The sequence below is a fragment of the Panonychus citri genome, unplaced genomic scaffold (assembly GCF_014898815.1).
Source record: "Panonychus citri isolate SS breed McGregor unplaced genomic scaffold, ASM1489881v1 Contig00136, whole genome shotgun sequence".
NCBI classification, from domain to species: Eukaryota; Metazoa; Arthropoda; class Arachnida; order Trombidiformes; family Tetranychidae; genus Panonychus; species Panonychus citri.
This window is the reverse complement of record NW_026515541.1, coordinates 1281443-1298167: the sequence shown is the minus strand read 5'-3', so window position 1 is coordinate 1298167 and position 16725 is coordinate 1281443. Positions and strand designations below refer to the sequence as shown.

Below are 16725 nucleotides of genomic sequence, written 5' to 3'. Positions count from 1 at the left end.
CTTCGGAAAATGACCTCAATGACCAGAAGATGAATCAAAACAAAAGGTTAATATTCTTTTTCTTTTATTAAGCTTCTTAGCTTTTTTCTTTTAAGCTTTTTATTCTTCATATTTTTTTTATTTTTCTCCGTTTTTAAGTGATCATTTTTTTGTTTCATCTTTCTTTTTTGTTGGTGATTTTCGATTTGAAATTTAATACCTTTTTTATTTCATTATGTTACATGTATACAGCCACAATGTTCGTGGTGATGCGAATCATTGCCAAAACCCGATTAGTTTCTTAACAAGCCGAAGAAAACAATTCATTTGTGGATTTCAAGAAGTGGCTGCATCTTTTGTAGAGATGAAGTTAAATGGATTTGGTGCTTCACCACAGTTCGGCTCCACAAGAGGCTATGATTTGCCAAGAACTCATTGGTTTGGTTCAAACAGAACGGCGACGGCCCACAATATGAAAATATTAATTTCCGAAACAACCTTGTCTCCTCAAAAAGTTGATATTGGGCCGGAGTGTTTTTATAACGCTGCAATTTTTACTCTTGGTAAATTTAAATTAGGCAACATAAATACTTACCATAGGCCAGACCTTCTGTAATGTAATTATTACATGAATATTAAAAAAGGGGTTGAATTGATTCGAATTTAGCACAATTAATGATTGTTTTACTTTTTTGTATAATTTAACCTTTTAACTTTCACTGGTTATTGTAGATTTTTGAGACTCAGGTGAAATCCAGTCTTCACTGACTGAATTGATTCACCTGGTTAATCGATCAGTCTTCACTGACTGAATTGATTAACCACTGACACTTATTATTGGCCTTCACTGGCCGTTTAACTTTTTCACAATATAATTTGAATTTTACATAATTTAAAAACAAATTTAGTTTTATTTAATCACAATAAAATGATGAAGGGTAAAGTTTGACTTTGGTTTGATCTTCATTGATCAAACAAACGAATCAATCGATCTTCACTGATCAGACTTAATTAACAATGAAAAAATTGTTTTTATATTGATCATAATTTATCTATTTATGAATCTAATTGAGTACTTTGTTTTTTTTCTAATTGATTTTATCTTTGTTCATTTTCAACACTTGAGCTTGTTACTCAATATTGTAGCACCTTCCATGGTATGAATGGCTACCAAAAGTTCATGCAGGTCTCGATTTATTGACCTTTGGAGGTTACGACCAAAGAAACCTCGATATCAAACCAGTGAATGGTTTGATTTTGGTCGGCGACTTCAAATTGAAAATACGTTTTTTAGTGAAGATGGTGGTGCTCCGAATTCGAAGCGTTTAAACTTCATGTTAAGGGATTTCGGAATAATACACTACCTATCGACTCAATCGTAAGGTCGAGCGCTTCAATTCTGTGCAGTCCTCTGGTCAAGTCTGACATTCACATGAATTTTAGTTCTGGAGATATTCAGTGTCATACCCGTAGTGGATAAAAAAACGTTCTGTATTGGATATAAGATAAATATTGAAAATTCGGAATCACTCAAAAACACTGGGGTCAAGAAAAAAGTTAATATCGTTGAGTTGTTCATAAAAAGGTAAATATGGATTAGTAAATCGAATGAAAACATCGTAAAGAATATTACAACATATTATAACAATGATGAACTTAGAATGATTTTCTTTTTTCTTATTTTAATCTCCTGGTAGATGATCCAATCTGATACTGTCCCCAAAACCGACATCAAGATCAATTGTTAACTCCCAGACAATCAATGGGAATAAAAAATTTGTTAAAGGAAAAAGTCATTGTTTTGTGCGAAAACGATCATATCAATTACGAGATACGATCAATTTAATTTGGGCAGTTCACATCGGATCAAATTTCTTCCACTTATGGCCATAACAATTAAATCAACTAATTCACAGAATTAGAATAAATTTACAATCAAATCAAAACAAATCTAAATTCCAAATTAGTCTTTTGCGCGGATATACTTATTATCGTTCTATTTGTATTATTTAATTATATTTATGAAGAGCAAATATAAGTATTGAAAAACTGGAATTATTCAAAGACGCGATGTTCAAAAAAAGTTATTGGTATCATTGAGCTGTTCATGAAAACTAGGTCTAGAAAAACAGGTCTGATCGGTGCATCATATGGTCCCAAAGAAATGCCACCGCTAAGTTTAGTTTGTTTCAGGGAAAAAACGCGGAACTTTACAAGTAAACTGATTACACCGTTGAACTTGTCATAAAAAGTTGCATCTAAAAAATTGGGTCTGATTGGTACATCATGTTGTCCCAAAAAATTTATATTTAATCCCCAAGGGAAAAAGAACTTTTTTATTCTAATCAGACTGTTCCGCTTAGCTCACTGAGAGCTTTTGATTGATACCTATTTCATAAAATTCGGATTCATAGGCCATTCTGGCTATCATCCTTTGCAAGATTATCTCTCCTAACAATCAAATAAAATTTAATTACTAAGAAATAAGTTATAATAATATAAGTTGTTGATATTTGATATTATTGATTAATTGAGTGATTATATTAATCGTACTTGAAATATTGCAATCAATAAGTTAAATATTGAATCTAAAAATTATTTTTCTATTTAGCTAATCAATAGTAATCAAGTTAACAATTATCATAAAATTTTTGACTGTTTTTCGTTCAATAGTAATTGTTAGATATTTATTTTTGAGATAAAAAAAACTTTTCATCCTAACAATGAACTCATAATCATGAATTCATGTGTGCAATTCTGATAAAGATGAACTGGACTCGACAAAAAAAGGAGGAAACAAGAATAGGAAAGCCTCAAAGCAAAAAGTGCACAGGAAAATAACAAAATTAAACGTTACATTGAAAAAGATTATGTTTTCTGACTAAAATCAATTAACTGTTACCATAATTATGGTAGTTATTACTTACTTTACGATCAAGATGAACGTTTTGATAAAAAAAATCACAATAAAGCTGAGCGGGAGAAATGTTGATAAAGTTATCAAGTTTGTTTCGTTGATTCTAAAAATGAATCAACCTGAAATTATATTTATCAGATGTCAGGTCACATTCTGGTTCTAAGGTAGAGCTCATCTTGGTCTTGAAGAAGAGTAAATTTGATTTACTTTAAGACTTAAGTTTCCGTGAGTTTTAGGCTAATCGAACCTAATAATTTGTCTAATCTTTCTTTATCATTTGATTATCGAGTCTTTGCTCAATAAGTTAAGCCAATCAATCGTTGGGCTGATCTTTGTTTTAATTGTTGCAGTTAAAGAGGCCTTACCTTTATCTGATGACGATCCCGCTGATGTTAAATCATTTGAATCGTTTGCTGAAGCAATTGAATAAGCAGTATCTATAAATGAAAGAAGATACAAAGAAAAATGTTAAGTATTGAAATGAAATTCTAGTGAAATTTGAAGAAGTTCATTTGTGATAATTCAATGGAATTTAAATTGAAGGTTTCAACTTAATTGATTGTGATTCTGGGAAAGGTGAATATCTCTTGATGACAATAACCAAAGATTAGCCTGAAGGGTTATCATTGCTCGGTTGGAATCGCTAGAGAATTTTGAGTTTCCAAAGTTAATATTGAAGCGAAAGTTTCAATGAATATTTCATGATAAACTATGAAAATTATGAACTAACATGATTCATAATTTAAGGTACAAAATTTGGCTACCCTGCTTTTAGCATGTTTCATGTGAATATGATGGAAATTTTCATCAAGAAAATGAAACAACAAGAGATGAAATTAGGTCAAAGTTGAACAAGAAGAAAACGTATTGAAATAAATGATAACCCGGAATTCATGGGATGAAATTCAATTGAAAACAATGTGTATCAGAATGATTAAGTTTACATGATTTTGATCAACATGAAAAATTTTGTTTCTTTTCTTTATTCAATATCATTGTTTCTAAAATGTACTAACCATTATTATCATGATCATCATGGTGATTATGATGAATGAATGAGTTGGTTGAAAGTTGAGTTGGAAAAATATAATATAAAGAAACTTGTTATGAAGAAAAATAAAGTTCAGGAGTAAATAATAAATATCATGTTAGTTAAGGTCAAGTATTCACAATGGTCAAGAGTAACAGTTTTCTCATCCTATTATTGTCTATTTACCTTGAATGATACACATACAATGAAGATGACAAGAGGAACCATTAAATTTGACTGATTGATGATGAGCCAGAGAGAGAGAGAGAGAGAGAGAGTGGGAAATTCAATGAATGGATGTGAGTGGGTGGTGGTGGTTGAGGAGGTGGAAAAGGTCATCATGATAATTGAATGTGAATCTTTAACTGACCAAAGGGAAGGTCATTCTTACCTCTTGGACAATTGAAAATCTGAATCTTAAAAATCGGTTGAATTTTCTGATAAAATTATCGGATTAATTTACTTTCTGTTATTTTTACTTTACTTTACTTTTATCATTAGAGAGCTTGAAAATTGATTGTTAATCTGATAATGATCATGTTAATGATTTGATCATGTTGAACATCAACATGATGATAATTATTAGTTTTACTCTCGGCTGTAAATTGTTATTAATTGTTAACATTAATTGAAAATGATTATTATGTTATATATTTTGTTTTGTTTTTTCAACTTCTCTTTACAAAAGTTAAACACTTTAATCACGCAAATTTAAATCATCAAGATAATTAATTGCTAACCCATTAATTGTATTCACTATGATAATTATTTTATGATCAATTTTACCTTTGATTTGTAAATACTATTTATTATCATCTACAATCAATTAGACTGAGCAATTAACTTATATACATCTGTATCTGATAATTTTCATTGATTGAATTTTTAAATTGAAATTTGAAAAAAAGTTCATTCAGTTGAACTGATTTATCTTAATTGTAACAACAAAATTTTATTTATATAATTTATTTAATTTCCTCTTAAGTTGATCTTCAATTTGATATTTAGCATTCATATTGAAAAGTTTCATGGTGATTAACTGATCATTTCCAAAGCTGATGATTAAAGTCTATACCCTGATTGTTTATCATCATATGAATACTTAGCATGATGTTTTAAAATTCACTCCATCAGTCATTTCTCATGGGAAATTGAATGTATATTCAGAGTTGAAGTAAAAAAGGTTTACCTTCACTTTCAGTTGATCACAAATTTCAATTCAGTTCAGAACTTTTTTTCAGAACTTTCTCTTTCTCCTTTCCTTTTTATCTCTGTCAATTCATTGGGGGTTGATTGAACGGAAAAATGTTCATGCAATTCCGATGGATGAATGATTAAACTTCATGAGAGATAAAATTATTCATGAACCAAACTGAATATTTAAGTTGATATACAATGGAAACTGAATAACAACAACAACAAAAAATCAGAATTGAAATATATTTTTGATATGTAAATTTGAAAATCTGATAATCAGTTAATCAACTGAAGGTGTATATATATAAATTATTATTATCGTTACTAAATTATCTTTAGGTGATAATTAAACTAATGAAAAACTTTTCTAGCGAAAATTTCAATATCATGAGTTTATCTTTTCGGTCTAAAGATTCGTGATCTTTGTTTTTATACTATAACAATTTAAACTGATTAATCACTAATTCAATTGGTCAGATTGTTAATTCTATTACCGTCAATTGTTGTTATTTATTATTCATTGAATAATTGAATATAATGCTTCATCAAGATCATCATCATGAAATGAATGTGTTGTAATAATAATACCATGGAAATCATCACATGAAAACCTGAAACTTTGGTTAAGTTTAGTTTGATTAATTCAATCGGAAAACAACATTGCGGCTTAAATGATGATAACAGTTCATTTTCAATTGAATGAATTACTTTCAGGTTGATAGAAAATCAATTACCATTGGTGATAAGGTGATGAAGATGAAGATGAAGATGAGGATGAGGGTGAGGATGAGGATGAGGATGATATCTGTAAAATAGACTATGTTAAGGTTAAGAAAATGATGAAATATTGATTCCTCTGAGAGTTGAATTGTAAATAATCAGCTTAATCAGTGGAAGAATGAAAATGATTATCATGATATTTTTATCACCAATGGTCAGAATTTTTTGTTTATCTGGACAGTTGATTGTTAGTTGTTATTTTCTCAGCTGATTAATCAATTTCTTAGTGTATATATTGTTGATTGTGATAGTAATTTTTATCTGTCATCCTCCTCTTCATCTGATAATAATCAGTAAAAGGGGAAAAAGTGAAATGTTGATTGTTGTTGATTGAAAGCCCTTTGTTTCATATTGATTATAGTGATAATCATGATAATAATAATAAAGATAATCGTAACAATTAACAAGGAAACACGAGGAAACTTGATTCATGGTTTGCTGGTTCAATGAGTTTATCATATGTCTTTGTCTTTTTTTTGCTCTCAATTCTCAATGTTTGTGTATCATCATGATTACTCAATGATATTAACTCAACCAACCATGAATTCATTTTATTGGCTATGAATTAACAGTAATCAGCTGATTCTTTAATTGTGAGTTAATGGTTGGAGAGATTGGTTGTCTTGGCTTTCGTCTAATTTAATTGTTATATTAAAAGGAGACTGATTATTTGACCGATATGAAACTGGACAAGGAAATTTACTTGTTCAGGTGATCAGGAAAGTTTTGGTTCTGTGATAATTATTTAATTGAATGTAGAGCTTGATTTGTGTGAGTGTGTCTGTGTGTTGATTGTGTGATTGTGTGATTGTGTGATTGGATAATTGTTTACACAGTTAATTGTGACTCTTAATGATGCAATTAAAAGGCTTTTGGGTTTGTTGTGTGTAAATATTATGAAAGAAAAAGTTGATTTCATTTCAATGAATGGAATCGTCCACATTGAGTGACAGATATTTGTTGGTTTTTACGATTATTATGAAAGTGAAAATTAGCCAAAGGGTAAGATGAAATTGGTGAATGAAAGGGTAAAATAAACAGAGATTAAGAAAATGAATGAAATTGTTAATTCTGATTCATTGAGAGAGAGAGAGAGAGAGAGAGAGAAAGAGCAAAGAATTGTCTCAGTAAATGTCTGAGAATTTGTGAGATATCAACTGAATACTCAAAAAGAAATGAGGATGGACAAGAGAAAACAGAGACAACTAATAAACAAGGGAATCGGTCAGTTATTTGGAAGAGGATGAGGGTGATAAGGATGAAGATAATAGGAATTAAATATCAAGGTAGAATGATGATTACAGAGGAAAATACAGAAGATGAAACTCAAAAAGTTCTGAGGGTTGGATAAATTTTTCCAAGAATCAAATGTTCATGGGGAAGAAAATGATGATAATAATAAGAGAAGATCAGTTATCAGTTCTGGGAATTGAACAAAACTGAGCTTTTACTAATACAAACCTCTAAATGTATCATGATGATATTTATTTTCCCCTGCAAAGTATCTCGATAGATAATTCTGATCACATTGAAATCGGATTAAATTGACTCTTGATAATACTAATTAGAGATCAATGTTAATTATTGTGAACCTTTCGAAAATTAATTCAATAATTTTGTTATTATTTTTCTTTTGCAAAGTATTAACTATTACATTATACTGAGAAAAAAAATAGTTCTAATCACTTTGATAATAAACTTGTTGATTGGGTAAACTTTTTATTTGTATTAATTAAAAGTCAGACAATTTAATAAGTGACCAATGAACTTAAACTAATTAGAATCGGGCAATTAACTATTGATCAGTTGATGGAAAGCAAATGAAAAGGGAAAAACCTTGAGGGAATGAAAATGAATCGTAAATGCAATGAGTAAATAATAATGAATACAAGGTAAGTATTATTTTTATCCGTTCCAATGAATGATGATCATGAATTTATCATGATAATCACCACAAAACGAACAGTATTGAATTAAATTAACTATCATATTATAAGTAAACTTTGAGTAAAATGTTACAATGGTTAATACATATACTAAATAATAACAATAAAAAAAGAGTTCCAATTCATTAGGCTGAGAAATGAAGCTTAAAATAAACTCCCAACAATTTGAATTACAAGAGGAAGAAGAAAAAAACTTTCCCATTTAATTAATCAACATTAAATTAATTATTCTATTGCCTAATCATCATCACAATCAATTAAATTGTTTACCTTTCTATCAACAAAGATAAATAATACAAAGAAAAAGTTGAAGAGTAAAAAAAAAAGTTCCAATTTTTTTTTCTCTACAATTCCAAGTTGATTGTTATCTCCTCATGAAGGTAAATGCATGAAGATGAACATGATGATTATCATAAATTTACTCACCATTCTGATGTCCAATTGATAATGATTGTAATAGTAAAACGATAACAGTTATACCGAGAATGATGAAAATGATTATCAAACAAAGAGCGACATTATATTTAACATCCCAATGGAAAAGCCTTTTGTAAACTGAATTAGTATTATCGTTTTGATGATGAGGATGAAGATGAAGATGATTTTGTTGTTGTTGATGATGATGATTATTAGCATTATTATTGTTATTTGAATCTATTTGAACAAATTCTGAATACAATGGATAATGAATTGATCCAGTTGTTCCCATTGATTGAGATGATTTCATCATGATGGTGTTATTATTGTTACCATTATGAAGATGATGATGATTACCATTGAGTATCATGTTGGTATTTGCATTTGAATTTGATGTTATAAAACCAGCTTTATAATCAAGGGTAACATCATCATCATCCTCATCATCACCATCATCACAATCATCATCATCATCGTCATTGTTATTATCACCATTTGATGGTGATAAAAGTTGCTTATTTGTAATCATCATTCCTGATAATGATGATGATGTTGATTGACGTTGATTGTGATGGGGACGAGAGTGATTATTGGCATTTGATTGATAATGATTAACATGTTTAAGATGTTGGTGTTGTTGTTGTTGTTGATTAGGTTGATGATTAACAGGATGATTAGATGATGATGAATATGATGAATAATGATTTGAACAATTTCCATTAATTCGGATTACTGTTGATTGACTTGTTGAATTGTGACTTTTGTTGTTGTAAATTATGTTTCCATTGGTGTTAATTGTTGCTGATCGACCGGTGATATTGGGTCGGTATATTGTTCCCGATATTGGTGGGATTGGAGTTGAGGTTGGTGTTGGTGTTGATGATGATGATAATTTGTTTAAATTGTGATTTGATTGTTGATGAAGATGAGATGAAGATGATGTTGATATGATGAACTGATTTGGACTGATTATCCCACTCTCTTCAATTGAATACCCACCCTCAGTTTCAGTTGGTGTGTATGTAGATATTGTTGATGGTGGTTGATAATGTTGCCGATGGTGATGATGAGGTAAAGATGATGATAAATGATGATCAACATTTGATAATGAATTTAATAGTTGATTGGAAAAGTTTGACTCGATCAATTGATTGGAAAATAATAATTCATTGTCTCCATCTGAGTATTTGTCAGTTGTTGATTGTGGTGAGTAAATTTGATTGTTGGTTGAATTTTTGTATCGTAAATCAGTTGAATCAATGATAATATTATCTGATGGCATGGTGACAATTAGTTAATTGCTAAATGATTATAATTACACAGACAAACACTGATTAAAACACTAACATCAACACACAGAAAATAAAACAAACTTTTCCATTTCAATTGAACTAATTGTTGGGAGTTGAAATTATTTTTACTACTCTCGTTAATTGTTACAATCAAATGGTATAAATTGATGATTCTCGTTCAATCCTTTATTAACAATTAATGTAAATAATAACAATTTGATTTGATTAATTGATTGGGATTGGGAGACTTGATTGATTAACATTGATTGGAGTAAAATTAATTGTTGGCTGCAATTAACTCTATGAAAGCAATTGATTGTCAACAGTAATGATTGATTGTGAATATTTAATTGTTCTGGTAAATAAAGTATTCCCTTAATTGTGAACATAATTTGATTACTTATGTAACTGTCTTCTCATTAAAAGTCAATAAGTTTCTCAATGTATTGATATTTATTGTGAAAAAAAAGTTCTGATTGAAAATTTTTTATTTCAAATTTTTGTTTTTCTAATAAAAAAAAAGTTCTGATCTCATCAATTCTGTCTCAGTGTTTTTTCATGGTAATAGCATAGATCATGAAAATATCATGAAGATGTAAAAGTAATAATATAAATATACTTAAGAAGAACAAGAAGAAAATAAAGTTCAGTTACAGAATCGAGAAGTAACTGTTTCTTTCAGGTAAGAAAAGAAGAAAAAAAAAGTTCGAAAAGAAAAAAAAATCGATATTAGAAAAAGATAAACAAATGAAATTGAGAGTAACTCATGTGATTATATGAATTAAATTCTAGTTCCTATTCAGAGGAAGGAGGAAAGTGGGTGGATGGAGGTGGAGGTGATGGTAAATTGTGGTGGCAACGAAAACAATTTAATGATTGTTATCAAAACGATTTAGATTTAAATGGATTTAAATATCAACAGGCTTTCGGATTCTAATCCTTTCAAAGTTTCAATTCTAAACTGATGATTAGCTAATTACTAACTATTAGGTGACTATCATGTTATGTTGGTCGCTGATTTAAACATGATTATGATCAAATTAAATTGTCATTATCATTGAGATAATTGATTAAATTGTTGGTCATCTTTTTTTTTTGGTATTTTCGGTTTTTTTTCTTATTCCAATAAATCTGATTGAAGATTATCGTTAATTTGGTTATGTGTTAATTAGTATTTGCTGTTTGATTGTTTTGCTTGGTTACACTTGTAGTTAATCCACTTGATTGTATTGTTGATTAGGTTTTGATTGTGAACAATTAAAAACAAACATACACAGGAAATTAACTTGTATCAAAAATTAGGTTGGAATCATTTCCGTTTGGTTAACTTGAAATTGGATTAGTTTTTCATTTACTTGAAATCAAACAATTTAAATCACCAAACAATCAACTTGATTATGGTAATGACGTTGTACTGTTGATGTTGATGATGATGCACTTGTAATGTTAATCAGTTGAACAATTTAATTCAGACTCAGGAATTAAAAATAATCAAAATTCACAGTTTGATATTATGTTTATCGGAATAATAATCAATTGAATTTGTTGAAAGAAAACTTTTTTTATCGATTTTGTCGATTAAAGTTGTTCCAAGCAAATTGTTCTGATCAATTAGATATGTGTTGTGATTGCGGTGATTAACTGAGGAATCAATTAACATACAAGTTGATTTGATTTTCGCTTAAATAATGATAATGTTAACTGTTATCTTCTCAATGGCAAACTGTTTCACTCCAAGTGATAAACTAACCCGAGTTCAGATTATTTCAGAACTTACACTTGCGTGGTTAGAACTTTTTTTCATCAGAACTTTCTCTCTATCATCATCTCTATCATCATCTCTATCATCATCTCTATCATCATTTCTATCATCTTCATCTTCATTGTATTCCATTGACTCAGATCAAGTCGATTCATTAACCATCTTCATCATAGTCTTGGTTCATGGTTTCTTCAATTTTTTACTGATCTCAAGTTCATCATCATTATCATCTCTCTCTCTCTCTCTCTCTCTCTCTCTCTCTCTCTCTCTCTCTCTCTCTCTCTCTCTCTCTCTCTCTCTCTCTCTCTCTCTCTCTCTCTCTCTCTCTCTCTCGTCATTTCATCTTCGAAATCATTTATAATAACGATAAAAACTCGAGACGGGAGAAGAGTCTAAATGGTTTCCCAAAAGGTTCTAACTCGAAAGTTAGAACTTTTTTCTTAACCAGTTTTCCATCATTACCTTCAACTGTTGGTTAATTTATTTTCCTTAATTTTCCAGGTTGGTAGTTAATTTTTATGTTCATCTAACATGCTTTTTGTTTTAATCAATAATAATAATCATCATCAAGAGCTGATTATTAATGATAATTGGTTCAAGTTTACAGTCTAATTGTATAAACACCAGTGTTATTAATCAAAAACTAATCTAAATTGTTTGGGTTAATCGTTGGTTGGTTCTTGGTTCCTTTGATTATGGTTTGTTTTCAACACTGCTACTTGATTGATTAGTTTGATTGTTTAGACATGTATATGTAAGATCATACTGTTAGCTAAATTATTTACAAGATTAATTGTAACACTTGATTCCAAGCAATTTAACATCCTAATTGAACATTTAAGCAAATTATTACTGTGGTAAATGAATTTAATTCAATTACATTAATGTTTTGTTTGCAAATTTTAACAATTATTTGGCTCGAAAAAAATATTTTTCAATCATTTACACATAATTTTTGAATTATTATTAAATTTTTGTGAGCTGAGAAAATTTTGATTATTCAAAATTAAATTGTAGTTTTATACCAACGGAGGCCAATTCAGCGACAAGATAACGTAGGGAATAGGGGAGACTTAATGAACAAACGTGAGCATTTGTATTACAAGAAGTACAATACCAAACTTGATTACAAAGATTGTTCTGATTAGAATCAAAAAGATCCTTGGTAATCGGTGTCGTCGATATGATTGAGCCACATTTCGAGCATCCATAACACTGGGTTATAAAAGAAAGATAAACAATTAGTTGATTTAATGGAAAATCTCAATTATTGGAAAATTGAATGGTTACCTTTGTCTTATCTGATTGGGTGAAAAGACGATCATGAATCAAGAATGAAGCTCCATGAGCAAGTAAGGAATCTCGCTCCATCTCACCGAATCTAATACCACCGCACCTTTTACGACCTTTAACAGGTTGATGGGTTATTGGGTCAATAGGTCCAGTCGAACGGACTTGATACTTATCGCCAACCATGTGACGAAGTCTAATATAATAGATGACACCGATAAAAATATCAGCTCGAAGTGGACGACCATCGATTCCTGAGTACATCATTTCGGTACCGAAATGATTGTAACCCGCTTTGTTCAACATGTCAGCATAATATTCAGATGCTTTATTATTTTCACTGAAAATAAATGGTGTCGCTTCGTGGATTAAACCGTGACATGAGGCCGATTTACCGGCCATACTTTCCAACATCATACCGATGGTCATACGAGAGGGATAACCGTGAGGGTTGAAAATAACATCGGGCACTAGTCCATCGCCCGTGAAGGGCATATTTTCACAAGACCAAAGGAAACTACAAACTCCTTTTTGTCCGTGACGATTGGCAAACTTGTCACCGACCACCGGTCGACGGGGAATGTAAAATGATACGTGTATCTCTTGAAGAATACCTTTACCCTGAGAATTGCCACAAATTTTAACATCGGTAATAAAAGCGGTTTCCATTGAATGGTATTTCTCAAATTTAACCACTCCGGTGGACATATCGATGTAACTACAAATTGGATCATCGTATTCAACTTTAGCACCAATAATTGGTAAACCATCGTCGTCGATTTTATCTCGATGTCTATCATCGGCTGGATTACGGCCAAATATGTACAGTACTTCTGAAGATTCTTTGTCCAATTGACGCAGATCAATTTTCTGAGTTTTCGTTATTATACCAAACTTGAAACCTCTTTCTACCGAGTGTTTATTCAATATTAACGCATCTTCCATATCATAGCCGGTGTATGAAATAACGGCCACAACTGCATTGGTACCTATTGGATAATCGTCCATATGATAAATATCATGGGACTTTGGACGGACTAGAGGAGATTGAGGATAAAGTATGGAATACATTTTGTTATCGCTTCGATATTTTGATGTATGAGTTGCAGTTCCCATTGTTTGTTTGCCCATTTGACAGGCATACATGTTACGTGGACTTTGGTTAAAGTCGGGATAGGGTATGAATGAGGCTAAAATCGATAAGAACGAGGTTTGTTTGACCTCCTTGTGAGTCGTTTTCTCGTGTATTTCACCATCAACAAGAGCAATATCCATGTAACATTGTTCAAAAGTCCCGATAAGTTCAATTTTCTGAGCTTTCAGGTTTATCACAGGTCGTAACATTCGTGTTGGTGTTGTGAAAATGTATATTCCTGGATATTGAGTCGGTGCATCGGTTTTTGGTACGAAACCAATTTCCGTAACCGATGGGATACCAGATTCGGGATTAGTTTTCATAACTCTTATTGTCTCAACAAGTTTTCCTGCTTCACCATAATCAACATAACCAATTTCTTTACCATCAAACAGAACGGAATAGTAATCTGAATGGTCAATGTTAAATGGACAATCTTTTAAACGCATACCAAGTTTAACAAGGGTCGATAATAGTTTATCAACAGGCGGTTGAAAGTTAGATATGAAACAAGCATCGGCTAAGTGATTTAATAGACCACAAGGTGTACCATCGGGAGTATGAACTGGACACATAAATCCCCAGGCTTCTGGATAAAGTTTACGAGCTTCGGTGGTTCGTCGTTCAGTGAAAGCTGATCCTCTGTGGACACAACGAAAATGAGCCAGAAAACGCCAAAAGTTAATCTTTTCACCGACAATTGAAAGACCCGCTGTTTGCATTAATCCAGTTCCAGTTCGAGAGATTAAATTACCAGTACTTAACATGTAATCTAATGGTCGGGTCATTGAAGAATAAGTTGAGGCTAAAACCCGACGAATTGTGGTACTAGTTGGTTTATATTCTTTACCCGATTGAGCTGCTGAATCGATATTTTTCTTAATTATTCTACCGGTCATTTCAAGAAAATTGTCCATCCTCTCCAGAAGACAAGTGAAATAAATATGACCACTAAGATGAAGTTCATGAAACATTGGATTATCGGGATTCTCTGGGGCACAACCTCCTTTAACAAATTTGTACAATTTACGTGTCATATAAATTAGAAGATTAAATTTATCCATATCGTTTTCTAAATGAGTAGCAACACAATTTCTGTAGAAAAGGAGAAAAATGAAAACAAATTAACAATCAACACCAATGAATTTCAATGATGATAATTTACTCACTTTAAAACAAAATCGGTAACCTGTTCATCTGAATACCAATGAGGTAGATTAACTTTAATACGAAATCTTTCACCGATATATTGTTTAACGTGCTGCTGAGTAATTAGACCCTCATTTTGGACAAGTCGTAACATGTTAACGATACAACTTTGATAATAAGTATCATCTGTCCTTCCCTTAATCAATTCCTTGTAAATGTATTGGTCAGTGGAATCACATAAAGCTTTTAATATCATGACAATTGGTAGGAAGACAATTTGCCTCATGTAAATTAGTCGCAATCGAGCTGTACCATTATTGAGATAATGAAGAACCATATTCTAAATTGAGAATAATAATAATCGGTTAATAGTGAAAATTAGTTAAATTGTTGATTCCATTTGTTGGAAAGGGTAAACTGTTGATTTACTAACTGTTGCCATCTCATCTGATCGAACACATCTAACTAGAATACCATATTCGGTGAAAAGTTGACCACTGTCTTTCCATGTTGATCGTTTAATTGCCAATGGCTGAAAGAGATAATCAAGGGAACGATTAGTGATTAGTTATGATTATTTGTTTTCTTCAAGTTTTCTTCTTACATAATTACGTCGAGTTGCTATTAGAAAACGGAGTAATTTTTCATTTCCATTGATTACAAAGTAACCACCCAGTTCTTCAGAATCCTCGAAACGGGAAACCATTTGTTTTGGAGATAATCCATAGAGATTACATCTTTTCGACTGAAAGAATAAATATCAAGGAAATTATGAGAAAATCTTATCAATTCTAAAGAGAATTTTATGATCAAAGTAATAGGAGAATATGAAAAGAAAAATACTTTTAACATCATTGGAATTTCACCGACTATATCGGTAACCTCATCGATTAGTCTTCCGTTTAGTGTTAGAGAAAATGACACTTGTAATGGAGCCTTGTAACTGATTCCTCTCATTCGACACTGAATATGGCGGAGAAAAGAATAGAAAATCAATGATGACTGTTCATTTAAAATTCTGTCGAAATTGGAACTAGAAATTAAAGTCTACCTCTGCAGGGAAAAGCTGCTTCGTCCTGGCAACAGCATCTTTGTGGATCATAGGTTTTCCTACTTCGAATCTCTGAAAAAAAAGAAAGAAAAAATCGGAGAATTAATTGAAAACAAACATGAATTTGGAACGAAATTTACTTTGAATCAAGTCTACAGAAAAACCAGAATTTTATGTCTATTGGTTCAGCTTTTCGGTTCAAATTCACTACTTACGGTTATTTTAATGACGAGAATTTGACCACCGGGAAATTCCACCTCTGCTGGACGTAGATACTAAATCAAAATAAGAAACGAAAATTGAAACAATCAACAAAAAAGACAAATTAAAATACTAATTCCAAAATAATTAACCAAAAGTACTTACCTTTAGCCCATCAATCAATCCATGATCAATCATATAATCAAAAGAGTCAATATGAGCCTTAGAAATTTTTTGCATAACCTAAACAATCAAATAAATCAAAAAACACAGAAAAAAAAATAAATATCAACCACACAATTAAAACAAATAAAATTCCAAAAACTAATCTTACCTCATATTGTTCCTTAGATAGTTGGTGATAAGCTTTTGATTGAATTCGTTTCTGATCAACATTTACATCAAGAGATGCAAGTTTCTTGACAAGATCAATATCATTTTCCGATGAGATAGACATTCTTCATAACAGAAAAAAAAATTTAATCCAGTAAAGAGAGAAACAATTAAACTAATTAAAACCAAACGAGAAACAAAAAAAAATGTGAATCAAATCAACACGAGGAGAAAATGTTGTTTATA

The 16725-nt window shown here is 30.8% G+C and overlaps 1 protein-coding gene and 1 pseudogene across 1 annotated transcript; both read right to left on the bottom strand.

Moving 5' to 3' along the window:
• LOC128392473 (uncharacterized) overlaps nucleotides 1-11387 on the bottom strand; it is a 43296-nt pseudogene extending 31909 nt beyond the window's left edge.
• A 779-nt stretch (nucleotides 11388-12166) lies between these two features.
• On the bottom strand, nucleotides 12167-16700 carry LOC128392666 (DNA-directed RNA polymerase I subunit RPA2-like). The gene is made up of 10 exons (XM_053352724.1): nucleotides 16481-16700; nucleotides 16312-16389; nucleotides 16161-16220; nucleotides 15946-16017; nucleotides 15738-15857; nucleotides 15499-15639; nucleotides 15328-15426; nucleotides 14915-15234; nucleotides 12611-14840; nucleotides 12167-12535 (listed from the first exon to the last, which is right to left on the bottom strand). The coding sequence occupies exons 1-10, from the start codon at nucleotides 16601-16603 to the stop codon at nucleotides 12317-12319; spliced, it is 3462 nt and encodes a 1153-aa protein (XP_053208699.1). The 5' UTR covers nucleotides 16604-16700; the 3' UTR covers nucleotides 12167-12316.
• Nucleotides 16701-16725: the final 25 nt, after the last annotated feature.